At 43.5% G+C, this 27,086-nt stretch overlaps 1 protein-coding gene across 3 annotated transcripts in view; it reads left to right on the forward strand.

Moving 5' to 3' along the window:
* The first annotated feature begins 1,449 nt into the window (after window positions 1-1,449).
* Window positions 1,450-27,086, forward strand: part of VPS50 (VPS50 subunit of EARP/GARPII complex) — a 76,156-nt gene continuing 50,519 nt past the window's right edge. For all 3 annotated transcript variants that reach the window (XM_086467702.1, XM_086467703.1, XM_086467704.1), the window contains exons 1-12: window positions 1,450-1,491; window positions 3,664-3,732; window positions 9,463-9,585; window positions 10,187-10,258; window positions 12,270-12,323; window positions 15,681-15,751; window positions 16,171-16,288; window positions 16,377-16,412; window positions 18,905-18,987; window positions 21,404-21,446; window positions 24,214-24,312; window positions 25,722-25,862. In XM_086467702.1, the coding sequence (XP_086323828.1) occupies window positions 1,459-1,491; window positions 3,664-3,732; window positions 9,463-9,585; window positions 10,187-10,258; window positions 12,270-12,323; window positions 15,681-15,751; window positions 16,171-16,288; window positions 16,377-16,412; window positions 18,905-18,987; window positions 21,404-21,446; window positions 24,214-24,312; window positions 25,722-25,862 (942 nt within the window). In that variant the 5' untranslated portion in view covers window positions 1,450-1,458. The remainder of the gene's footprint in view (window positions 1,492-3,663; window positions 3,733-9,462; window positions 9,586-10,186; window positions 10,259-12,269; window positions 12,324-15,680; window positions 15,752-16,170; window positions 16,289-16,376; window positions 16,413-18,904; window positions 18,988-21,403; window positions 21,447-24,213; window positions 24,313-25,721; window positions 25,863-27,086) is intronic.

The following is a 27,086-nucleotide window of genomic DNA, read 5'->3' on the forward strand; positions in this document are numbered from 1 at the left end:
GTCTGTGTTGGTGTTTTACATGCCCCACTGAGTAACTCACACAAATAAAGTACGTTATTTTTTTCTACAGAATTCTAGCTTGTGCTGGTTGTTAAATGGCATTTAGACTTAATCAAACCTCACCCATTTCTTTTTCATAAAAGCAATGCCTACGTTTAGCCTGTACCCAGGGCTAAAATACATTACAGGAAGTTTACTTGCAGCAGTAATGCTCTGAATACTTTCAGTATTTCTGCAAATTCTAGTTATTTTATTACTAACAAGTAACTTTGTTACGTGCTAAACTTGTTAGAGGTTTCCCACAGAAGTAACTATGGATTATATTCCCGACAGTAGCCAGAAGTACTGAACTCTTGCTGAAGAACGCAGGGAGGGGTCCCCTGGTCCTGCCCGCCCTTCATCACGGGTGGGCTCAATGCGGGGCGGCACGCCTGCTCCCCCAAGGTACGGCAGCTGGCGCCGAGCCCGGCGGGAGGGGGAACGCTGCTGCGCTGACCTGTGCGGCCCCCAGCAGCCTCGAAAGGGCAGCCAGCCTGTTGTGCAGGCACTGCCCCGCCGCAGCGGGGGTCCTGGTGGCCTTATTACTGAATGTCACCTCCTTAAGTTAAGCACAGATCGTAGGATAAGTGCTTCCTTTTTTTTTTTTTTTTTTTTTCTATAGACATACAATAGATTTAAAAAGTTATCAGCTTTATTCAGATCTATACCACCAAAGACAGAGACACCCGAGCCTGTTTCGGCGATGCGTCACCGCACCACCTGTGAGCCGGCCCGACACCTTGTGCCTAACGCCCGGGTCACCGGGGGCAAACGGAAAACAGCCCCTGTCCAAGGGCAGCTTCTGGCGTGTCTCCGGAGCCAGAGCCTCGTTCTGCCTTCTCAGGTAACGCCTTCAGGGTCCACACAAGGGAACCCCTGCGTCCCAATGCTCTTCGAACACCCCCAGGCCCGGAAGACCCTCGGCCTGATGGGCCTCCGGGGCCAGTCGAGCCCTCCGTGGACGCACCCGCAGAGAGCGGCCAGGGCAGGGCGCGGCTGCGGCCGACAGACGGTTCGCGGCGCTCCGACGCGCCCGGCCAGGCTACCGGCCCCTCCGCTGCCCAAAGCCTGCGGGGCCGCTGGCCCGCCCCACCCCGCTCCCCGTGGCGGCAGCGGCCCCGGCCACCCCCGTCCCTCGCCCACAGGAGCCCCCCGGTTCTGCCGGCGCGAGCCGGGCGGGGCGGGGCGGGGCGGGACGCGGCGGAAGGGGCCGCCCCCGCCCGCTCCCCGCCGGGTGCCCGCCCCGCCGGCCGTGCTGACGGGGACTGTAGTCGGGCGCCGCCGCCCGAGGACTACCGGTCCCAGGGAGCAGCGGGCGGCTCTGTCAGGTGGCGTCCAACATGGCTGCCTCGTGCCCGCCGGAGCCCGCGGCCGCGCGGGGCTGCTGAGCGCCTTCGGGGCGGCGGCGGTGGCGCCATCATGCAGAAGATCAAGTCGCTGATGACCCGCCAGGTGAGCGGCTGGGCCCGGCTCGGGGGCAGCGGGGTCCCGCCGCGGGGGCGGCCCAGTTCTCCCCGGGTGCGCCGTGCTGGGGCCCACGGCGAGGGCGGGCCGGGGCGGGCGTGCGCGGCCGTGCCCGGGCGCCCCGATGGGCCCGCGGGGCGCGGGCATCGCCCCGGGCCCTGCGCGGGGGAGGGCGAAGCCCCGGCGTGTGCTGGCGCCCGGCGCGGTTTCCCCCTCAGAGGAAGAGGCGGAGGCGGGCGGCGGTGCCGCAGGCAGCTCCTGCGGGGACAGACGCGTTGGCTGTGGAGGCGGCGGGGCCGGCCGCTGCCAGCGGCTGTTCCCCGCCCGGCCCGGAGCGGTGGCCGGAGGCGGGCGGGCCGCGGCGGGGGCGCTCGGGTGGGCGCTGCCCGCTCCTTCGTGCCGGCCCTCGCTGGGGCTGTCCGGGTCTGGGCTGCGTGTGGGCCGGTGTCCCGGAGGTCGCGGGCCTTGTAACGGAGGGTGTCAGAGGAGCGCTGAGTCCTTTACCTGTACGAACTGCCTCTAAAAGGAACCCCGTTTGCCTGTGTGCCCTAATTTGAGAACTTAAAAATTGAGTCACCCCCCCCCCCCCATCAGACATTCTAGATACGGGACGTGATGGGAAAGTCCGAATCTGAACTCTATTCTCTTTCTCAACTATGCCCTCGGAGTTGTGGTGCTGATGTGGTCACAATGGACGCTGGCATGGCAGCCGGATTTCCAAAATAATGTTCTGCTCCCTTTCAGTGTAGGGGTAAGCGACTAGTTCTCAGCTTGTCTGAGAGGAGTCGTGGGAAGCCTGCCTGGTGTGGAGGTGTTGTGGCCTGAAAATGGTCAGCTTATACAGTTTTCAGCCTTTGGGAAAGTTCCATTTAGCATTTGATAAGTGAAACTTTTTTAATACTTCTGAAGATCAGCTGCTAGTACTGCAGATTGTTGAGAGGGTGTGTGGGAGATCTCACGTGACGTATGAGAAGCTGCAGCGGTTGCTTTGGTTGGTTGTTACCATAAACTTCTGATGCATAAGGGGTGAGTCACCTCTGGTGGTGGTAACTGGACGGGGAGGATGTTTTGAAATGATGCACGAGGAGGTCTGAGAACTGAAACCACGGGAGGATGTTGTGCATCCTAGGAAGATGAAACAACTGTAAAATGCAGTAGTTGCCACAAAAGTGACAAACTTGTAGAACACTTTATCAGTTTCAAAGGCTAAATGCAAACATTCTCACCATAAACTCACACAGCAGTTGTGTAGGTCCTTTTCTTTCAGAGAAAGTGCAGGTACCCAGGGCCTGAAAGGGCCTTGGAAATGGTGCTGGTGGCATCAGCCACAGGAGTAGCAAATTTCAGTCTGCCTGAAACATGTGGCTCATGTGAACACCCCAAGTCTCAAGGGAAGCTGCAGTCAGAACCGTATGAGACTGGAGTGTCTAGATTCACCCGTGCCGAGGGAGCTGGCAGAAAGTGTGCCAAGCGGCCTCTTCTGCAGTACGGCTCCATGGAACGGGGAATGCGTTGGGTGTTTGTGAACGTGCGCTCAGCTGGTGAGTCGATGCTTCCTGCACAGAGCTCTAGCTCTGCTAGAGCATATTCTATTTATGTGTTTGTGTGTGTTTTAAAGAGTAGTAATTATATAAAGCAGCTAATGTGGATTATGCCTCTTTCTCTGGTTGGTTATGCATGAGGAAACCCAGTCCTGATAGGGTTATATGGTAGAGGCAAATACTCCGTCAAGCAGAAATAGTGTAGTTTTGCTACGGAGTCGGTGGTACTTGACTTGAATTCGATGAAACCGTTAAGTCAGTGAAATGAAGCATGCTATGTTTTTTAGACACGTGTGCGTTGTTCAATTTAAAATAACCCCTGGAAGTTGAGAGGAGGATATAAGTGAGCTTTGTGAAGGGAATGTTAGTGAACTGTGCTGAACAGGTACGTATTGCAGCCTGAAGTTGGAAGTGCCTAGATGCTTGAGGAGCATAACTTATACACCGATGGTTTTGCTTAAATGTTTGTAGGGTAAGGTCTTAGCTTTTCAGCCACATCTCGATGTAGTTTATTAAAGGACCTGTAGGTATACATTCCACACCAGGTAAGACTTGTGCGGTTTGATTGCAAAATACATAAAGTAGTCAATCTTAACTGACTATTAAAATTCTTTTAAAGGGTCTAAGAAGTCCTCAGGAGAGCGTTCATGACCTCAGTCCTATTGAAAGCTTTCGGATTCCCAGTAAGGTATGATACACACTCCCACCCCTTCATTTGTAGTTTTTCATTTTATAGTTAGGTGACACTTGTTTGTTTGTTTGTTTGTTTGTTTGTTTTCTTCTTTATAACACCAGGTTTGCTGTTGTTCTTTTTAACAGTTTTATTTCTTGCTGAAAATCTTTTAAAATGCTTTTATGAAAGAATGAAGCACTGTGAGGCAAAACACTGACTCAGAATGAACTTGCATTAAAGTTTCTTTCTTGGAACTTTTGAGTCGTCACTGGGTGCTGATCCTAATATTATCTAGGTTTCCTGATGGAATGAAAGGGAAAAAAAAAGAATGAAAAAGAAAAGTGCCTTTTTTTTTTTTTTAATACTTTGGAAAGTAGATGCTGTATGGGTAGCCTGTATAGTTCTTGATATTTAGACTTTTCATGGTTTTGGTGCCATGTTTTGTAGTTTCATGGCTTTAATCTTCAGCATATATAATTAACTTCATGTTCTACTTTAAATGTTATAGCTTTATAACAATAATAGTTTTTTGGCTTTTTTGGGATCTCACTGCTTAAATGACGCGAGCTCACTCTTGTCTCACGAGTCATGCAGAGTAATCTGGGTGTGAGGGGACAATTGTCACAACGTTTGGCTGCTCCTGATACCCTGTTGGTTTGAGTGGATGATTCACAAGACTTGCTGTGGATGCTGTTTATTATTTTCTCCTGATTTGGATTTTGCCTTTAGCCAATGAGATATTTAAGTTAGTGACTTGAATTTGGGTGCCTTATTTTACAATGTTTTTTTTTAAAAAAAGAAAAAAACCACCCTTGTGTTTCTTTGTCTCTGTGTAAGTACTGCGGTGTACTTACACAGTACTTACACTTACTACACTAAGATGTTGCTTGTGCTGAGGCAGGCTGGAAAATCAGTGGCACTTATATTAAAAAAATCAAGTAATGATCTCTGGATCGGCACATAATACTGTTAAACAGTGGCCGATATATTGATTTCAAAGAGCAAAAATACTCAGCTGCAGCCGTGTTGAAAGAACTGTCTCATCTCCAGGGCTTGGATTTCAAAATTGCAGATTCCTGCCCCACACTGAGCATCCACAGGAGAGGTGGGGAGGGACTCTTGATCAGGGGTGTGGTGATGGGGCGAGGGGTAATGATTTCAGACTGAAAGAGGGGAGATTGAGGTGAGATATTTGGAAGAAATTCTTCACCGTGAGGGCGGTGAGGCCCTGGCCCAGGCTGCCCAGAGCAGCTGTGGCTGCCCCCTCCCTGGCAGAGCTCAAGGCCAGGCTGGATGGGGCTGGGAGCGACCTGCTCTGGTGGGAGGTGTCCCTGCCCAGGGCAGGGGGGTGGAACTAGAGGATCTTTAAGGTCCCTTCCCACCGAAACCGTTCTATTTCTAGAAGTGCGTGGTGTTAATAATGAGTTGACTTTGAATTAGATTATGTTTGTCTTGATGATAGTCAGCTCATACACAACATGCATATATTAGTTGACTTTGTGGCCTATGGTGGTAGACGACACTGAAAGTTTATTTTTTAATGCTGTTCATATAGATACAGAAGTGTGGCTTCCGTATCCTCTGTGGGTTTCTATTTCCCCAGCAGCAGCTGAGCGCTTTTCGGGGGCACATTAAGCGATGGTGTGACTGGTATCTATTCTGTGGGTCAGGCTCTGTTTTCTCCACCAGGAGAATTATTTTCATTTTGTAGTGTTTGTTGTGGTAGAGTGAGGGCTTTTTAATAAGTGCTCTGTATACATACTGAAGAAGGAAAGATCAGAAGAAAAGGTTCTGGGCATTTCATGTGAAAGGTAAGGGAATACCACAGAGTTCCCTGTGGCGCTGTCTTCCCTAGCTGTGGATTAGCTGGGTCGGGGCAGGAAAAAAATGTTCTGAGGTGAGATTATAGATATAGTTATACATACCTTATGAGACATATATAATCTATAAATATACCTTTTTCTGTAGATAAGAGATCATGTGTGTATATATAAAAAAATACTTTTATACATTGTTTATTTCATGGTGGTAGGATTTACAGTGTACGTGCTGGTTGAGCAGGGCCCTCATCCTGGTATTTCGGATTAGCTTGTAACGTAGGTGTTACCCAGTTCGGGCTGGAGGGGTACAAGTCGACAGTGGGTGCGTTGGTGCGGTTTGGGCTCATGACAAAAGGGGGAGGCTGTGTCCAAATGAGGGCAGTGCAAACTCAGCCCCTGGCGCTCTCTGTAGAGGTGCATGGGCTATTACTGACCTTCAAATTCTAACGATGTTGGAAACTTTCTCGGTTTTTTGTTTGTGTGCTGTTTCCCCCACCCTCCGAGTAGTATCAGTTAACTTTTTTCAATGCCTTTGCTTCCGAAGACTTTTGGTTGATAGCGACTGGAATGCAGAAGGCCTTTGCTTCAGCTCTCTACCAGTAATGCTTCATTCAACAGAGCAGGATTGGTATTGGAGTTCCATGAAGTGTAGGGTACAAGGACAGTGGGAGTGTGATGCACTTGGGCAATAGCTGGGTAAGTCATCTAAAACTTGCTGAACTGCATTTCAGACAAGTCTGCGATGAAGTCACTCTTCTGAAATATGTTTCAAAGAATTGCCACAGGCTCCTAGACCTGTAAACTTCTGTTTCCATAGAACAGGAAGGCAAAATGATGTGAGAAGTGCGTGGAAACAAACACTGTGTTTTATTTAGCAGTGGCTTCTTCAGGTACGCAAAGCTGTCAGACAGATAGGGCTTTTCTACCCTCCTCGCCCCCACCTTTTTTCTTTCTCTCCCCAGAAACTGTATTTCACTGATCTATTTAGGTGGCATTATGAAAGAGAGACCTCCTGCTTAGGGTTGCACTAATTGTAAAGTCAAAGGAAGTGTGTTTGATGGGATAAATTGTCTTTCCATGAAAGCGTGATCCAAAGTACTGGCAAACCCAAAACTGCACATTTGCACCACAAGTGATGCAAGTTTTATGTAGCAGGCGAAGTATCTCATTGAACAAAACTCCAGAAAAATGAGCAGCCCATGAAACAGCATCAGAGGTGGCTGTGTTGGCTCATCGTTGCTTGGAGAGCTCCTGCTGCTGCACGTGCGTAGGAGCCTGGGCGGGCGGGGTGAGATGGATGCTATGGGCTTCCTGGTATCCCGTGGAGCTGATTGATTTGGTTTAGCAATGGGGAGGTTCTCTGCATGATTGTTGTCATGTGATCCCCTCTGTCCCGGTTTTGTATGGCTTTTTCTATTCAGGATAGCACTTGGAATTGCTGAATTTACATAAAATTAACTGACAAGTGTGTTTTAATGTTGACTTTTTTTTTTTTTAAAGGCAGATATTTAGGTGGCAATAGTTGGAAAATTATTGAGGTGGAAAAGTGTCTTGAGGGCTTTAATAAACGTTCTCTCTCTTACCTCTGCAACGTGCATGAGTACGAGCTCCACAGCACTAAATCTGGCCTTCCCTGAGGCCCCCGAAACTCTGGGCTTCATGCGTGCATAGCAACATGCTTTTGCATCCCTGGTGGAAGGGATGGTGAAAATTGAGTGTCAGCAAATTAACTTTAGCCAAGGATGTTTGCTTCCTCCAGTGGTGAGAAGAGATTGGCCTTGAGCACGTTAGTTATTTGGAACTAGTGGAGCCTGATGGAGTGGAAGCTGCAGTTTGTCATGGCATAAAGTTTGGTGGCAGGTAATGTAATTTATATGGGAGTGTAGGTTTATCCTGCAGAGTTGTTCTCACTAGACTGCTTTTCTAGAAAGAATGAGCACGACAAAGGAAAACGCTGTCCATTTCATAAATATTTTCCTAGGTAGTGTCTTGTCAAGAAATGCTGAGATGAACGAACTTTCTGAGATAGAATAAAATGGTTTCTTACTAATTTTCCCAGCCACATCAACATCAGCTTTACTTTTGTGCTGAAAACTGTGGTCTTCTACAAAGACAAAAAGGTCATTGATTAGGTTTCATTGAAATGCTAATATTAAAAACAACTCTCCCAGTTTGTTGTCACATGGCTCTAAATCTAGAATATGTATCCACGATGGCTTTCTTAACCCATCTTCAGGGGATGTCAGTCACCGTTGACCTATGTCATTGATATACCATTTCACCAATATGACAAGATATCAATAGTCTAGAAATTCAAATAATGCTAAAGATTGCTTCTTGGGTTTAGTTTTTCTTCTTTGTTCTTTTAACAAACAACCGTGGAGGAACTTGTAGCCAAACATCAGATGATAAGTTAGGTAATTCCATCTGCAATGGTTCGGTGGACAAATGAAGCTGACCCTGTTGCCTGTCTTGGATAATTTTTAATTTTAATTTCATATAGTGAATTATTACAGTGAATTCTGAGGGCTGAATTGAAAAGTTACATGTTTGTAGTGACAGTCTACCTTACCTTTACAAGGATGGTTCTCCTGGTTTGAAAAAAAAAATCAGATTTTATTTGTTATGTTTTATGGTTTTTTTTTTGCTTCTGGAGAAATAGCCTGTTGATTTAGTTTATTGTGAGAATTTCTGAATTTCAGGAGGAAGAAACCATGGACTCAACATGCATTTGTGCCATAAAGGTATTGGTAAAGTGTTTGAGTGATCTGCAGCGCTGAAGTCTGCACTGTGTTCTTTGAAAAATTAGAATCATAGAATCATTTTGCTTGGAAGAGACCTTTAAGATCATCAAGTCCAACTGTTATCCTAACACTGCCAAGCCCACCACTAAACCATGTCCCTAACCACCACATCTACACGTCTTTAGAACACCTTCAGGGATGGTGACTCCACCACCTCCCTGGGCAGCCTGTTCCAGTGCTTGACCACTCTTTCAGTAAAGAAATTCTTCCTAATATCCAATCTAAATCTCCCCTGGCATAACTTGAGGCCATTACCTCTTGTCCTGTCATTAGTTACCTGGGAGAAGAGACCAACACCAGCCTCAGTACACCTTCCTTTTAGGTAGCTGTAGAGCAATAGGGTCTTCTCTCAGCCTCCTCTTTAGCCTAATCAATCCCAGTTCCCTCTGGAGCTCCTCATAAGACATGTTTTCATGAACCCTCACCAGCTTCGTTGCCCTTCTCTGGACCTGCTCCAGGACCTCAATGTCTTTCCTAAACTGTGGCACCCAAAACTGCACACAGCATTCGGAGTGCGGCCTCACCAGGGGCACGATCACTCCCCTGCTCCTGCTGGCCACACCATTGCTGATACAGGCCAGGATGCTGTTGGCCTTCTTGGCCACCCAGGCACACTGACAGCTCATGTTCAGCCGACTGTCAACTAGCACCCCTGAGTCCTTTTCTGCCGGGCAGCTTTCCAGCCACACTTTCCAAAGCCTGTAGCGCTGCATGGGGCTGTTGTGACCGAAGCGCAGGACCCGGCACTTGGACTTGTTAAACTTCATGCAACTGATCTCAGCCCATCGATCCAGCCTGTCCAGATCCCTCTGCAGAGCCTCTCTACCCTCAAGCAGATCAACAGTCCTGCTTAATTTCATGTCATCTGTGAACTTGCTGAGGGTGCACTCGATGTCCTCATCCAGGTCATTGATAAAAATATTAAACAAGACCAAAGTTTTCAATATCTTGCTGTTTGTAATGGGAAGAACAAGCTGCAGTGTAGTGATGTTTCTCTTCTTTGCCATTGCTTCTTGTACTAATGTTGTAAGTGGTTTTTGAAAAGTATTTGTTTTGGTAAAACATTGTTCTTGTTAGGATGTGGTATTACATCATGGGAATCCTTTTTTTGTTTTGTGAAGGAGGAGCTCAGAGAACTACGTGAAGAACCAACTGATCCTCAAGCTCAGCAAGAAATAATTAACAGCATTGAAGAAGTTTATTTTTCCAATGATTCCTTTGATATTGTGAAGTATGAGTTAGAGGTAAGCTGTTTTCCTAAAAGAAAAGACAGTAGTATAACTGAGGGGCAAAAGTATGCTTGTTTCAATGAGCTGTTCTTCATTTTGTTTCTTGTCTCTTGCCTTAATACAAAGCCATACCCTCCTGCCTCGTCTTGGTGTTGTGTAGAGCTTCTAGCATGTCGTATTGGTACAGAATCTCTTCTTTTAATGTGGTACAATTAATATCAGTTGTACGAACAGGTAATTCATAATTTAAACTATAGTGAAGTAGCCAAAATAGATGTAGGGAAAAAAAAAAAATCTGGTCAGTATTTTAGGTGTTTTTTTTAGCAAACTGACTGAGGCATAATAACTTCAATGATTAGGGGGGTTCTGTGTATACATATATGTCTTAAAATAAGGTAATGATGATGTTATATGATGTAATTATGATAATACATTGTTTATCTTAATACTGATTTATTTCAGTAGCTGTTGTTTGAAATAATGGATTAATTCTGCAAATTAGATTGCAGAAGCAATAAGAATGTTTCTTTAATGGACTTGTTGGGTTAGTTAATACTACGTGTGTATTTAATGTCCTTTAATTTCTCACTGAATTTAATTTGTTGGTTCCATGCAGAGGCTTCCTCCAGTACTTAGTCTTCAAGAACTGGAAGAGTACAGAGACAAATTAAAACAACAGCAAGCTGCTGTAAGTGAAGTTATTTCCTCCATACCCTCAGGCAATTTGTTGTATTGTCTATAAATCTAGCTGGAAGTGTAACTGAGAAAGTTTTGTTTTTTTAAACACATTAGATTTTCAGCATTTTTTCTTTTAATATTATGTCTTGTGCTTTTATAGTAGAAAATCGTATCAGTAAATCATAGAGTCATATGAAGTCATGGAAGTAAATCTTGGTGGTAAGTATTGTAACAAGGAGCAAATGCGTTATCTGTTTCTTTAGAAACTTGATTTTCTGAATGTTCAGCTTTCCCTATGTACTGCAAGGAAAGTAATGTTCAACGCAGCACTGAATAGTGCAGTAGTGTCTCTCTTTCTGAGGGATTTCTGGCAGTGTAAAACATAAAATGTTTCAAAATCTCCTTAAAGTTGCTATTTTCTCTTATTTTTCATTTGCCAATTTGTTGATCGCCCACAAGGGTTTCTAGTGAATACTAGTACAGAGTTACTGTGTAATAAAACAAATGAAATGTAACAATGAGTAATAACTGTAATTTACGGGGGGAATCGGAGCTGCAGCTTCTGAAAGGTACTTGTTACATCTCGGGTTTTTTTATTTTCTGTTTGTATGGTAGTTATTGATTCATTGCTCTTTCAGGGATGAATAATTTGGTACAGGAAACAAATGTATTAACTGTGGCATTTGAAGAGTATCTGCAAGTAAAATAACAATAATAATCCTAATTCATGTCTTTAAATGAATGAAACGTACAGAAGGAGAGTGTTGGATTGTTAGCCATACACAGAGAACAAGTTTCTTCTGCATAAGACTGCTTTTTCCAGAATAGACCTATGACAGTTTGTAAAGTATCAGTGAGAAGCTGAACAAATGAGTATTCCATGTTTCTCACCAAGAGGTATAAGGAAAGAAGTTGAAAGTGGGTGGTGGTTTTAGGTTTTGTGCTGTTTTTTTCGGTTTTTCAAGTTTAAGAGGACACCTGGTGGTGACCTAGTTTTGCAAGGAAGTACACTCAAGGCTGAGACACGGCTTCCGTGTGATGTGCTGGGTAATCCTCATACCTGTTAGCGATGCCTTGGCTGTCTTGCCTGCACGACGGGAGCTGTCTGCACCTGGGGAGTGATACTGCTTTCTGCTGGATGAGCAGTGCTATCCCAGCTAGCTTCCATTCTTGGTCCCAGGAGTGCCTAGTGGGCTGGCTGACGGTCATTGCCAGTTTTATTTTATTTTCATTTCTGAGAGTATTGTTCCCCAGGAAGAACATAGAGCAATACCAATCATTTCTTCATCATGTTTAAAACTGTTTCTTCTTAAATATTGGTAGTACCTGCTGAAGAACAAACAAAACAAAGCAAAACACTATTTTCCAGCTTGTATTTATGTGAATGTTGGTGTTGGGTTTTTTTTTTAAGCTTGTGTGTTTGCACACAAGAGACTGATGAAGGCTGCCATGCCCATTTTAAAATTCAGTACAGACAGCAGCTCTCAGTAGCATTCCACTTACTGTTAGTCCAGAACAATGAAGAAAATTTTAAAATACACGTTCTGTGTGCTCAAGAAAGAGTGTAATGTGCACAGGGTACATATTCATTTTGCATGTATTTTATTTAGTACAATACAGGTCTGAAAGGTAGGTGTCCTTTCTTAGATCTCCATGGCAGATAGTTAACTTAAATTTGTACTTGAGCAGTAGCATAAGCAGAATGTGAACACTTGCGGTGTCCCATGTTATTGCTATTTTCTATTCTAGCATGTTACTTAACATGCTAGGGTAAGGGATTAACTTTAAAGTGCCCACTAATTCCTACATGGAACTGTAAATGTTTTTCTTATCTTGCTCCTAAGGAAAGCTGGTTGTCATTTTTAGGATTATTTTACCTTGTTGTGGCATATTTATTAATAAATTTGAAAACTGCAGAACGAAATGATCCAGAACCACAGATTTGTTGTAGAACTTTAGTATAGGGATGGCCTGCTTCATTGGAGTTGCTGTGTATTACATGTAATATTTTTCTTTTTAAGGTATCTAAGAAAGTTGCAGACTTGATTCTTGAAAAACAGCCTGCATATGTTCAGGTAAGCCAACTAGCAGTAACTTTTAAAGAGCAAACCACTCCCTTTTGTGCTGTTGTAATGCTGCACTTGTTTCATTGGGGATTAAATCCAGTGATTTATTAGTAGAGATGCTAGTGCGGGGTTGGAACTAGCTGTCTCTGTGTGCTAAACCTGTATCTGTAGAGTGAAAAGAACCAAGGGCATATTGAGCTGGAGGCCCTCAGGATTATAAAGGCGTTGGCATATGACCGTTTTAAGGTTTTCGAAAACATGAATTCACAGGCTTGACTAATACCTGTAATGGACTTGAACAGGAGCTGCTTTAGTGCCTGTGTTTAGGGATGGTTTCAGATCTTTTTCCATAAGGGAAAACAGCAGTGACCTTTCTTAAGAGCTCTTAACCAGAAACCTGGTACTAATCTCAAGCAGTTGTGAGAAGAAAGCATCTTAAAAGCAGACTGAGCTGGGAATGGAGCCCCAGCATGTCAAAGATCTCTAAGAGCGAAACAAAGCAAAACTGCTTTAGCTGCTTGCCGTAGAATATTGGCACGGCTTCTCTCCTTCCTCCCAGAACATAATTGGATCAGCTGTCATAATGGTTCTCTAAAAAGAGATTTTAAATTTTAAATTTAAAATTTATTTTTAATAATGCCGCTATACATTTGGTCAGTTCTGCCTGATTTTGTCTGATCTTTCCAGGAAACAGCAGTGAGAATTCTGCCAAGTGAAAACTTGGGATTGTTATCAAAGTAGTCTGAGAATGATCCTGCGGTGGATAATTCGGTGTGTGTGCAGCACCTTGCATAAGCATTGGTGTGCCAGTGGTCATGGCAATGCTCATTTTGGTCAAGAAGCTGGAGAGCGTGCGGGAGGGCGATGATGGCTGCATTTGGTGGTGGAGGGTTTTTTTGGGGGGGGGGGGGGTTTCTTCTCTCGTTTTTTCCTTTTTGCTCCTCTGCTTTCCTTCCTCGTTACCTTCTTCCTGTGCTGTCCCTCTCTTCCTTGCCCCCTGCTTTTCAGCTGATAGACTGTTGCTGCAGGCAAGGGCTTGTACCTCCTGGATGTTAACCCACAGTAGCTGTCATGGAGCTGCAGTTGTTTTCCTTTTTCATCCAGAGGGCATGGCTTCCTCTTCTGCTCACTTGTGCTCGTGGCCCGCACATGCAGCCTTAGGGACCTTGTGAGCGTCCCGTCTGTGCCCTGGCCTTTTGCTGGGCAGGAGGAGGAGTGCTGCTGTTTAAAACAAAAATGAGGGGGTGCGCACTGCTTGTGTCATCTCCTGCAACAGCTGGTGTGAGAAAAAAGCTGTAAGGGTCATATTATTTCAGTTGTAGTTAAAGGAGTCAGGTGGGAGGCTGTTGCAGAAGGAGGCTGGATGAGTGCTACAGTGGTTGAGTCTTCAAAAGGTAGTGTAGAGAGGGGCAGGAAGGGTGCGGTATCAAATCCTTCGGGTACGCTTGTGCTGTTGTGCGTGTTTGGAGTTGGTGTTGTTGCGGGAGTGCTGCTTTTTGCTTTGGAAACCCCCGCTCAGTGTTGTAATAGCACTGTGGAGAATGTGCCGCTTGTGTTTTGCTGTATAATGTTGATATTCTTATCCCAGCAATGTCTTAGTGAGGTGCACGTGTTTTATACCAAGTTCTTTCAGATGTTGCAAAGGGACAGTTAAAAATCCATCGGGCCAGCCAGTAAGAATCTTTTCAAAAACGTCTCTCAGATGCACATTTGCCTGATTAAGTCAATAGTCCTTCGGTGTTACCCGTGGGCACAGGCTTGCGCAGAGTTACTGTTGTCGATAGGCTTATCAGAGATTCCTGGTGGGCCTCGCGGGACTGCCTTTCCCAGCGGGTCTGGAATGAGCCCCCTGATGTGCTGTGGGTCCTTTGCGATGGCAGCTCTGGCTCAGTGACCAGTTACAGTGACGAGGCAGCGGGAGAAGCAGTTGACCCTCTGTCTCCTGTACACCTTATTTCCACTGTGCAAGGTGTGGGGAAGTCAAGGTTCGCACCCAATTCCTGGTGTGAAGTACTGGTCTAACAGGCACTGTGGTGGGCTGAGAGAGGCAGGGCACAGACACAAGGCAAGGGATTGCTGGTTTTTCCTTCTCTTCCGGAAAGGCATGCTTTAGGAACCACCAATGGGTTGAAGGTTGTCTTTGAGAAGAGGAGAAATGTATTCAGCCGTAAATGCTGGATAGAACACTCTCCGGGGAGCACTGGCCTGCACCCTTGCCCCCCGTGCCTCTCCATCCAGGAGAGATTTTACAGAATCTTTGTAAGGGGCAAGACTGGAGCAGAGTTGCTCCTTACTGTGCTCTGCCTCGTGGAACAGGGCACAGTGCACTTTTGAATAGCTCTGATGTTGCAATGTTTTTAGTGAGAAGTGGGTACTGAGGAAAGCAATCTTCGAACTTGGTTTCCATAGGTAGGCACATCAACAGCTAAGCTGTCATTTTTCCAAAAGCAGCTTTGGTAACGTAAAGGGGGAGGTGTTTCTGCTGAAAGCTGTGGTGCAGTGATGCATCAGAATTAAGTAATTCTGTGTGTTTGGAGACTGACCAGGAGCTGATCTTAAACTGAACTAAACTTTAAACTTGGGTTTGCTTGTCTTATCTTTAGAATTAGGTTAGTTTTCAACATGAAAGTGTCCCTTCTCCCCATGGAAAGCACTTGAAGTGTTTTGAATTAATGAGCAGTATTAAAAGAACTCCAAAAGTTCTTTTTTTCTTCAGCATGGGGAGAGCGTTCACTATTCTGCAGTGCTGTTCCTAACAAACGAAATCCTAAGAGGTGTATTAAACATTTTATTTATTTTTAAAGGAGTTGAGATTGTGGTAGGTGCTTCACGAAGTCAAAATCAAGCTAAATTCAGGTCACCTGTGCTGAAGAGTGTTCAGCTGAAATTCAACAGGATACAATTAACGTTTGTTATGAAGTGACGTCTATTGAATTGGTAGAACACAAGTGCTTCTAAACAAGCAAATGCTGTGTGAAACATGTTTTTTTTTTTCTTTGTTTTGCTGCTCTCTGGCGTATTAATGCAAATTAAACCACGTGCTTCTGTCCCTGAAGCTTTGATCATTCTGCATTAAGGTGCAGAGGTTCTTAGGCTAAATGTACAGTATGTAACTGTAGAGGGTCCCACTGCAATGAAAATGGATTACAAGTATCTTTCCTCAAAAGAGAACTGTATTTTGAAGGATAGTTTGTATTGATTTTATAGTGCAATGCTGAGCATGTATGAAGTGATGAAACAAATAATATATAGAGTAACTCTACAAAGTCATTATAACATCTCAGGAGAACCTTCTACCACTAGTCTTCGCTGGTGCGTAGCAGGACTTTAACTTGCGTGTTTATTTAACCTGTTGTCTCTCTGTAGGAACTCGAACGTGTTACATCCCTGCAGACTGGCCTGCAGTTGGCAACTGTTATTTGCACGAATGGAAGAAGGTATCTGGCTTAGAGAATGGCTGGGACTGAAAGGGGGAAGAGTAAGAAATCTCTAAACCCAGGAAGTTTGCTTGCTGATATTTCCTATTTGTGGGCTGAATGGAATTAATAATAGTAGTTAAAGATATTGAAACAAATACCAGCTGCTTTCTTTCTTGCAGCTCTCACTTTCTCCATTCGAACTTCTCTATAAAACAGGAACCTTTTGAGATACACTATTGATCCACAGACAAGTTCTGCAGAAGGGAAAATGTACCTTCTTGGTAGTCTTGTTGGCATCACCTTGGTTTCTGGGTTTCCCTGACAATGCTGTCAATCTTATTTTCTAGCATATATTTGGATGGGCATGTTAGAATTTATTAGAAATAAGTTTTATTTTACATATCGTCGAAAACTGTGTTCATTTTTAACTTTTGCAGACACCTGAATATAGCAAAGGAAGGCTTCACACAGACTAGTTTGGGGCTTCTTGCTAATCAAAGGAAACGACAGTTGCTTATTGGACTGCTAAAGTCTCTGAGAACAATAAAAACACTGGTATGTATGGTTGTTTTTGTTCAGTGGCAAAATATTTCTCTTCATTTTTGTGTAGTTATCACTGTTGTGTTTTTTTTTATTTTTTTAGCAAAGAACTGATGTGCGTTTGAGTGAGATGTTGGAGGTAAGTCACTGCCGGACTATGATAATTTAAAGCTATTCTAAGTCTGCTTTTGTCAGTCATCTTAATTTTGACCCTTCTTTCCTTTCTGCTATGGGTTTGTGTGTGTGATGAAATTGTATTTTTGTTTTTTTTTCTAAATGTTATGAGAAATACTTCATCTCAAATTAGATGGGCCCTGTGCTGGGGGGGGGGTGGTGGTGGTGTATTTTCTGTCAAAGTCTCAAACCTGCTTTTAGATCTGGGCACTGAGGATTGAGTTAGTTCAGTAAGAGCATGGTGGAGTTTTCACTCCCCTCCCTACCCTCAACTTGTACTTTTTTTTGGCCTTAGCTTGATATTTGGAAGAAATAAGAAGGTGAGATTTAGCTGACTGTTGATATGCTGGGTCTGGATAAAGTACTTCTACTGTACAAATGGATATATGGGCTCCCTACTTAGTATTGTGTGAGTGTAGTATCTTCTCTCCTTATTCATTGGGTTGGCTTTTTAATAGTCAGTTGTAGAAGGCATTGCAGCATGCGGGCCATGACACTGAAAATTCTGCTGATACAGTACGTATACTGCCTAAAAATGCAGGAGATACTGCACAGAGCAAAACCACGGTCTTGCCTTAAAGTCATTAATTGTATGAAAGGCAGTTTCAAGGTTTTATTGACAACTCTATTTTAATGATGTAGTGTAACAATTTTGACTTGCTAGTTTGCCAAATGTTTACAGCTGATACTGGATGGAACGTCATTATGATAATCCCTAGTTACTGCGTTTGGAAATTGAGTCTTAACAATTGGAACTTTTAAGATTCTTTGAGTTTAAATCTATCCTGGGTAATACACCTTGTCTCAGCATGCTTTCTTATTCTTTACCGAGCAAGAACATACCAATTTACAGGCTGCGTAACCATTGCCTTCTGCTGGGTAAGCCCTGTGCAATGCCTGGCTTTTCAGCTCTGTGCTGTGTTTTGTGGCACAGGACATCGGCTCTTCAGGGTCTGTTGGTAGGAGTTGTCCTGAGACAGAGGTGTGGCTGTTGCATTTACACGCAGACCCTAACGTCCGATTGTCATCATTTGCCAGTGACTTTCAAACATTAAGGGCTGGAACTGCCCTTTCTGGCCGAGTGCAGTTTTAGAGCTGTGCTCAGTGTCTGCTGCCAGTGAGGTATCCCAGATATCGGCCAATTTATTGTCTTTACTCCAAGAAGGTAGTAGTTTGAAGAGCTGTTCACAGAGGAATGTTTAGATAGGGTTCCCAATTCAAAAAAGACCAGACATGAAGCTATAATGACTTACAGGGGTGAGCTGCATCTGAAATATGTTAGTAGCATATGACATGCAAGCCAGCTTCCTGATTTGAGCTCCGTTAGACTTAATGGAGAAAGTACCAGGTTTCCAATGGAGAAGGGTGCAAAGAGCTGTAAAAGCAGCAATCATTCTAGCCCAATGTACTGTTTTGTTTTCATCTAATGGATAATGTATGTGTGGTTTTTTGTGTTTTGAGCTAAACTTGTTCTACATTAGAATGCTGCTGTTCAAAGCAGTTTCAGTTCAGTTCTTGATGAGAATAGCTGAATATAAATTGCCCTTGTGTTTTTACTCTTTGATCAATGACTCTGAAATTCCAGTAAAAGCTTTGCATTTGAGCTCTCTGAAGCACTTACTATAACGGATGTCATTAGGACAAAAAAAGGAAGCTCTTGGCTATTAAAGAGGATTTTCCTTCCTCCAAGAGCCTTTCTGGCCTCATACCTGATAGAATACAAAAATGGCTATACTCAAGGCACTGCCTGTCTTCTGTTGGCCAGACCCTGGGGTTTTGCATTTCTGTGTGTATGTTTTGGTTTTGTCCTGGCTTCTTCACGTGCTTCCTGATTGATCTGTCTGCCTATTGGATATTCTCCTTCTATAGGACAATAGTTCCGTAACTTTTTTTCTAAGAGTGTTCTTTTTGTCCTGGGGCCTTGTGTGAGCCAGTTGTCTTTAAATTAATTTCTAATTAGCTGTGGAATGTGTCAAATTAAACAGTGTTTATTTGGGTGTAATGTTGGAGTGTCTCCCTTGTCTCTTTTTAGGTTTTGTAAACTATGGCAACAGCCTGCCAGTACCTGAACTTACCTCTTTCCTTGTTCATGTGTAGATCATACTGTATTAACAAAGCTTTGAAAGTTAAGTGGGAAGATGTTAGTTGGTGTGTAATAAAAACTTTCCGCTATGTTTTGTGTGAGTGCATAAGGAAATAAAACAGCAAGTCATTTCGTAAGGTAACATAACATGCAGTGTTTTCGGGTGTCGCTGACGTGCCTGTTCCTAGCTCTAAACTGCTTGCACACTAAGTTCTGCCATGCACCCTCACACATTTCCTTTAACTTTTTAAGATGTAAGAGGCAAAATGTTTTGTCCTTAAAGTTTGAACAGAAGCATGCAAGCTTCTGTAAACTTGGTGTGGCAGTGTTTCCTTCAAAAGCCACATGAGCATTCCATTGTATTTTGTCCGAAGGAAGAGGACTACCCGGGAGCTATTCAGCTGTGCCTGGAGTGCCAGAAAGCCGCCAGCACTTTCAAACACTACAGTTGCATAAGGTAAGGTGGCACTGGGCGGATTTTGGCTTCTATATGACCTTATTTGTAAATGGTATAAACCAGCGATCCTTAATTCTCATTCTCTAGAGCAGCTTTGATTGAAATTTAGTTTTCTGCTTAGAAAACTAAAATTGAGGCACTTATAAAAGCGTAAATATCCTCAGTAGTTTCCCCCTCCCTGTACCACTACTAACCACTCTTCACAATCGTAACGCTATATAGTCCATGTGTGGACTACATCGTTGTTTTGTAACCTGCAGGATGTCAGCAGGTGAAGCCTCAGCTGAGGCTGAATTAGAACCGTGCTGCAGCCTGCAGCCTAGAGGTAGCTGAGCTGATGTTTAATTAATTAATAAATTAATTCCAGAATATAAACTTGCTTACCCACAGCAAGACAGTTCGTGGAGGGTAACGTACCCTGATTCTTGTCAGTGAAATTAGCAAGTGCAGAGCTTCGTGCTGTCACGGAGAAATTGCTCTCAGAACCAGAACAACTCAAATGTCTGCAGTTCCTGGCTTAGAAAGACTTGATGTTTCCATTGCTTTTCAGAAAGAAAAAAAAAAAAAAAAAGAATTGGGTAAATGTTAAGTTCGAGGTCATAATAGATACGACAATAAAGGAGTAAAATGAAGTGAATTTTGATGTTTCCTCCACTAAGATGATCATTAGATTAATTAGATTTTCTTTTTGTATTATTTTTAATTAGAATTTTAAATCTATGGGTTAAATTCTGACATTGTTTGATCTCCTGTCAGAGCGCTCTCTGACTTAGAAGGACCAAAATCTATGAAACATACGCTTTGCCTTCCTCTGTCTCTAAATGTATGCTTTTTTGCAACTTTGGAGTAATTCCCCATAGTCCTTGCTTTCAGTTTAGGATCTGCTTTTGAGTTATAGTTCTTTCAGGACCTGAAGATGCACTAAAAAAGTGTGTGAAGTTAGAAATTGTACCTGGAAATAAGCCCCTCTCTGCTTAGAAGTCGGATTAAAAGCTGCCTTTTGCATGTTTTTGTATAAAAATTGACTGTACAGCCAACATTTGCCTACATACATTAAAATTTTGAATCCCCTCATTGCGTGTGGTAAATGAAAACTATTCTTCATTTATTTGAATGAGGAAAAATGACTGTGATTTCCCTCAGTCCTTGCCAAGTCAGTTGCTGAGAAGCAAGATGACTCCTGAACAATTGCTCTGCTTGACACTACCTTCTGTAGAGAGATGGGTCTTGCAGCCTTCCATACCCGTGTCTCATCCACACTGTTCAGCAAGCTCTCCTCAGTACTTACTGCTCTTCCAGATGCTCTGTGGCTCCAAACATTGCTTTGATTTATTCTGCATATCTCCTGCATTTTTTTTCATTTGGAGAAACTAGCAACATTCATTCAGCTTGAAAAGGCAGCTTGATTTCTTAGAATATTACAGTGCTTTTCTGGAAAACCTTGCTCTTTTGAGATTTAGGTTAGTATCCAGGTTATCTAACAGGACCAAAAAAGGAGGCGTGATGGGTGTATCATTTGAGTGGAGAGAACTAGGTAGGGGAGCTGGAATGTCTGTCTTTTGATAGTTAACGTAGGACCCTTGGGAGAAGGTTCAGAGCATAGAAGTTATCTAAAATCACATATGGTGGTTATTGCATGAAAACTCTTCTTTCCATGCTTGAAAAGAATATCTTGCCTATTCCTTGGTTGCTTCGACCCTTCCAAACAAAAACATAGTAGTCATGTTTTGTGTCTTATTTTTCTGGGCTGCTGTTCTGGAATTTTACAGCTGATGGTTGGAAAGGAGCAGTCGTGCCTTTCTTTGTCCTAAGTAGTTTCTCTTATGGTAGCTATTCTTGCTAACCTTTCTATACCAAATACAGCTCAGAGAAGTGAAATGGTGGTCTTAAAAGCATTTTCTGAGCGTTGTGTAAGCTGAAGTTCTTTTTTCCCTGTAGTATTTCTGTGAGGGGTTCCTAAGCAACAGATCAAAGTTACTGTGCCATAGTCTGCAAAGACTTGACAGCCCTGACCTTTCTGGGTGTGCTCTGCTCTTATGCCAAATGAAAACTTTGGGAGCATGGGTTTCCTGGGGGTTGGGAATGTCTGTGAATGCTTGGCTAAATCCTAGCAGGACAGGGTCTTGTCGTGGCCCTCTTAACGCTGCTGCATTATAAACCTGGGGTAATGTGCTGCTGCAACAGGTATTCTAATCTGGAGTGTTAGGAATAGTGCAAATGCCTGCGCTAAGTGCCTTTCAGGAGTAGCAGTAGTGTGGTGATGCTGGTCTGACGCAGTAACAGCAGGTTAATGATTTGTAATAAATTACTGTCTTGTGGCTTGGTAGCAGGCAAAAGGGTTTTTTGGAAACAAGAAATTTGGTGTGAAAAATATATCTGTAGTTTTATTTTAAACATTTTTTTCTTTCTTTAATAGTGAGTTGAATTCAAAACTGCAGGACACCTTGGAACAAATAGAGGTAAGAATTAATATATTGATGTTTAGTATATGCTAGTATTTAACCTCTAGGTGCTAGGGCTTGCTAATACAATGCTATTAACAGCTACGGAGCGTGCTCATTTCTTTCAAATACTGTCTTTGGAATGTCATCGTTGTTGCTATTCATGTAGACTTCTGTGCTGCAATCAGCCTAAATGCTCTATAATACATTGTCAAACTTGTGAGCCCAGCTCGCTGGCTGTGCCCGCTGTAAGTGGTAAAGCAGTCACACAGAACAGGCACGTGAGGTGCTGGAGCAAAGGTGTGCCCCCCGTGTGGTAGTGTGTGGTGGCTTTCAGTCCACGAGCTGCTCCGAATTCTTTGGTCTGCTAAATAGTTGTGAAAAGTAAACGAGCAGCACGCCAATAGGTTTGGATAAGGTACACGGGAGATCACAGTTTCGCTGGAAACCGCTGGATGGGGCCAGTGCTGAGTAAGCCATCGGCAGTAAGGCTTGGATAGCTGGAAAGGATGCAACTGAGACAGATCAGTATGTGTTGGTAGGTAGTATTGCAAAAGCAGATGAAGATGAAATGGTGTCCTGCTGGAAACTGCTGGCAAAAGAAGTTCATAAACAGTAAGAATTCTTTTAACTCCATTGCTAGGTAATTTTGAGCTGGAACCTGACAAGATTTTTGTAGGCCATCTAGTGACGCAGACCTGTATGTCCCGTACGTGCTGCATCGACTGGCTCCACGTGCAGCCCTTGGCAGGAAGCTGAATTAGCAGTCCCGGCAGCGCTCTCGGCTCTGCCACCTGCCCTTTAGGGAGTGCCTGTATTATCGTACCTGCTTATTTAGTTCCCTGTGCAATTAGAACTTTGTTAATTTCCTTCATTTGTGCCTTTGTACTTTCGCTGTCTTGCAAAGCTTTTTTTTTGTTCTCTTTCACTGACACATGCTCTGTTCAGAGCGCGGCTGGTTCGAAAGAGCTGATGAAATGACTGTTTTCTTCTCACTCTGACATAGGCCACTCGTTAAACTTGCCTTTTTTTTTTTTTTTAAGATCACTCGGCTTGTATTCCTGTTGCTTGCTTTTACTTGCCGTTTAGTCCTTGTGAGCAAACATTCATGCTGCTTAAAGGCAAACATGCATCTTTAGTTCCTTCTAGTAACAGCTTTGCAGAGCAAATTCTGCTCGTGCTAACATCTGGTAAAATGTGCCATGTTGGTTGGCGAAAGCAATTCACAGCTGGCTAAATAGTCGTATTCAAGATTTTTATTTATTACTTGTCAATTTATAGATAGATCTTATTTTCCTCCTGTGAAAGTATCTTATTTTTTACAGGAATTATGAGTGTGTGTGTGTGTGTGTGTGTGAAATGTAAGTCATCCTGGGTTTGTAGTGTTCCTGTGCAATATATACTGCAATTAATATAGAATCATATTCTGCTAATTAATATTTTAATAATGAGTCTTCTCAACAGTTGAGTGCCTCTGCTTGTTCATCTTTTCATTTTTTTTTTTTCCCTTCTTGCAATTTAGGTTTTAACATTTAGTTAATAAAAGGCTTACTTTTATACTATCTTACAAATGAAATGCAAGGTTGCTATAGTGGAAGGAACCATTGAAGAATGTAGCTGAAAAGCTTGGTGTGCTCGGTGTTGAAGAGCTCTGTGGGCACTTTGATATCCCTTTTCTCTTTCTGTACAGATGTTCTGCAGGAAATAAGAGAAGGAAAAATTTTTTTTTGATTCAGTGTATGGCTGAAATTCAAATTGCTGAGTAACCTTTTAAAGAAGTTCTAAATCTTTAGATAGTAAGGTTACTTGTCCTTTTCCATTTTACTTAGGAAAAAAATGCAATTTTTGGTTGTCTCCTTTTTTGTTCTTGAAGAAAATGTTGATCTGCTTAAACAAACCAACAAAATAAACCACGTCCCCCCACACTCAGCCCAACAGCAACCCCCCCTGCTCCGCCCCAAATCTCTAAGATTAAAATCCATAAATATTTTGTAGCTAATGAAGTAATTAATGAAAATTTTCCAGTGGAGCAAGTAATAGTACATAGGTACTGTGTTAGTTAGTCATTAAGTATATGATGCTATTCTAGGTTTTTTTTTTTTTTTCATTCACTGCACATCATAGATAAACTTCATTTATTGCAGAGCTGTTCAGTAGGCTCCGGCACAGCTCTGATGGCAGAACTAGTAATGGTGTGTGTGCAGGTGTCTGTGCTTTCTTATTTTTTCTCCTACGGTACTGATCATTGTGCTCGTGTAGTGGTCTATAAATGACTCATTTCACAGTGAATTTTTAAGTCAGATGGTGTTGATGCCATTTAGTAGATGGCAGTCAGAGGGTTAAGAGGTCTGTGAGCGAGTTGTCTGAGCTGAAACACCTGTGGATCACTTTCATTTTTTCCCTCCGTATCTGTTTTTTTCTTAGGAGTAGGAGTACAGCAAGTTAGAAATCCCAGCTCTCCCTTACTGGGGTGCTAGACCTTCTCAAAGTAAATATCACTTTGAATTTGACTTCAGTGAGGTAGTTTACTTCATACCATGCTTTTTCTTGGAAATAGTGGAACTGTTAGGCTGACAGAAATTTCAGACTGAAGTACTTCAGGCTGCAAGAATAAAGTCTGAGCACCTCAGAATAGCCTGGTAGTGTACAGTCTTGGCTATTCTACAAGCATAATTATGAGATTGTTTAAATAAATATGTTTTCATCACTTGCTATCGTTTAAGTAATGTATTACTTGGCCTGTTTTTATTTAGCGTTTAACACCTTTTTTCCTTCATTTCTATAGGAACAACTGGATGTAGCGCTCTCCAAGATCTGCAAGAACTTTGATATCTGTCACTATACAAAGGTTCAGCAGGCTTACAGGCTGCTTGGCAAAACACAGGTTAGTACTCATCTCCTCAGCAGGTCACTCGTCTCCTCAGCAGGTGACGAAGAACAGTGGTGTAGCAGCGGGAAGCTTTGAGACTGTGACAGAGATTTATTTTCCTAATTGTCGTGGTTTAACCCCAGCTGGCAGCTAAGCCCTGCACAGCCCCTCGCTTGCTCCCCTCGCCCCTGGTGGGATGGGGGAGAGAGTGGGAAGGGTAAGAGTGAGAAAACCGGCGGTTGATCAGGTGAAGCAAAAGCCACGCAGAAGCAAAGCAGAAGCAGGAATCCGTTCCCCACTGCCCCTGGGTGGCGGGTGCGCGGCCATCTCGGGGGAGCAGGGCTCCGTCACGCGTAATGTGACTGGGGAAGGCATCACCGTTGCTCCCGGCATCCCCCCTTCCTGCCCCCCAGCGTTACACGCTGTGGTGATCACGACGCCACAGTGTCTGGGCTGTCCCTTGGGCCAGCTGGGGTCAGCCGTCCCAGCCGTGCCCCCTCCCAGCTCCTTGTGCCCCCCAGCCCGCTCGCCGGCGGGGTGGGGTGAGGAGCAGAGCAGCCCCTGGCTCTGCCGGAGCTCTGCCCAGCGGTAGCGGGACATCCCCCTGTCACCAACACTCTTTTCGGCACAGACCCAAAGCGCAGCCCCGTGTGAGCTGCTGCGGGGAACAGGAACCCGCTCCCAGCCCAAACCAGCACCCTAATGCCGACGAGTCTTGCCGAGTACGCGAAGGCTTGTACAATGCTGAGATGGTGTAACGGTACTTGCTAAAGGTGAACTGTGTCTTACTGTAACGTGTCACTTTCTGGACATGGTGTAACGGTACTTGCTAAAGGTGAACTGTGTCTTACTGTAACGTGTCACTTTCTGGACATGGTGTAACTGCCACGGTTCCGTATTTCAGCTCTGTTTATAATGCTGTTTGCGTTATTAGTCGTATTTGGGTGTGTTGGTGCTATTTTTTATGGCAAGGTCTGTGTTACTGAGTTGTGCACAACCTGTACCTTGCATGCGTGCGTGCCCATTTATTTTGTACTCGGATGCAACAGGAATGAAGCTGTGAAGGGATTATTTTTTTTTTTTTTTTGTGGCAACAAAGTAAGACACAAGGCACATCAAACCTACACCGTGGACGTGTCCTGGAAGTTACATCTCTGTGTGCCCAGAGCCTTTTTTTATGTAAACAGGAGTAGGTCTAACCTCTCTGGTAGGATGTAGTTCTCTGCTGTCTGTGCACTGCCTTGAGGCTCAGGATGATTTCTTGGGGGAGGTGGTGAACCTGTTTCCTCCTGAAGCAGATGTGAAGCGTGGGAGCTGGTGCCAAGCTCCTGTGTTCGGTACTGAAGAAGACTTACATGAAAAGACAATGGTATGTGACAAATTGAATTTTAGTATTTGATTTTATGTTATTCCTTTTCTTTCAGACAGCAATGGACCAGTTACATATGCACTTCACTCAAGCCATTCACAACACTGTGTTTCAAGTAGTCCTTGGATATGTGGAGCTGTGTGCAGGAAACACTGACACCAAGTTTCAGAAGTTACAGTACAAAGACCTCTGTACAGTATGTAATTCTTGCATATATGTATATTTTTTAATCTGAATATTTCTACTGTTGTAAGTGCACCTTCTGTAAGTAGAGACAAAGTTATTTGAATAACCCTGCAGCTGCTATGGTTTCTTAGTACAACTCATGGGCTAATTGAGAGACTGTTTATTCACAACCTCATGCTGATTTTGGTTGCACTAAATTTTAGCACTTTGGAGTTAGTGTGTCTAAAAAAATATAAAGTAGCAAATCGTAAGGTACAAATGGGAGACCACTGTTTCAAAACTCCCATGTCTTCAGTATAATACGCTAGTTACTGGAATCACTATCAGCTTTGGACTTTATTCCAGTGCATTTAGGCAGTATTCACAATTTCTGTAATACTGCATTTCAGTAAGGATTCTTGTAAAGACACTAATTTAATCGGAGTCTTCCCATTACTCCTAACTGTGTCAGATTCGTTGTGCTTCTGGTATCAAGATAAGGGACAGCTGTAATATTGACATGTAAAAGCCTGATGACAGGCAGATAGAGGCCTGGGAATAACAACGTATTTTCTTCTAGTGTAGATTTTAGATGCCGTTTCTTGCATGTGTATATTTTGTTTAATTTTTTAAAAATGTTGTTAGAATGAATTACTGTATTTTGAGTGGTATTTTTAGTTCACTCTTTAATTCTTTCACTTGCGATTTTACTGTTACACCCTGAGAAAGTTTCTTAAACTTCAGTGGTGGGGAGGGAGAGACCTAAGATATTTTAGGTGGTTCTAACATTGATTTAAAATTTGAAATTATGTTTTGATCTTGAATGTTCTTTAGGACGTTTGTTTCAGTCACAGGCTAAGCCCTCACCATACTTCATCAACTCAAGGACCCCCCCTGTCAGTTGCAATTTCTTGTACAGTCACAAGGAGATTAAAGTTCATGTTCTGGTCCACTTTCTGCTCTTTCGCTTCTCAGATCTCCTGGGGTCATGTAGCTTCAACCAGTAAACAACACATCTGCGTTGAAAACCCTTTCATTTTAAAGAGGTGCCCCTTTGACTTAAAAGGCTTACATAGTCTAAAAGCCTTCACATGAGCAGAAGAGGATTATGAAAAATTAATTTATTGAGAGTAATTGACAGAAGTATTAATGTACAGAATAAGTGAGTCTCCAGGTAGGTGGTCTTTACACTTTGGTGAGGTGAATTCCAGTTGAAGAAAGCCACAAACGGTGATTGATCTCTGTGCTCTGGACT

Source organism: Leptosomus discolor, chromosome 7 (genome assembly GCF_034619465.1).
Source record: "Leptosomus discolor isolate bLepDis1 chromosome 7, bLepDis1.hap2, whole genome shotgun sequence".
In the NCBI taxonomy this organism is placed as follows: domain Eukaryota; kingdom Metazoa; phylum Chordata; class Aves; order Leptosomiformes; family Leptosomidae; genus Leptosomus; species Leptosomus discolor.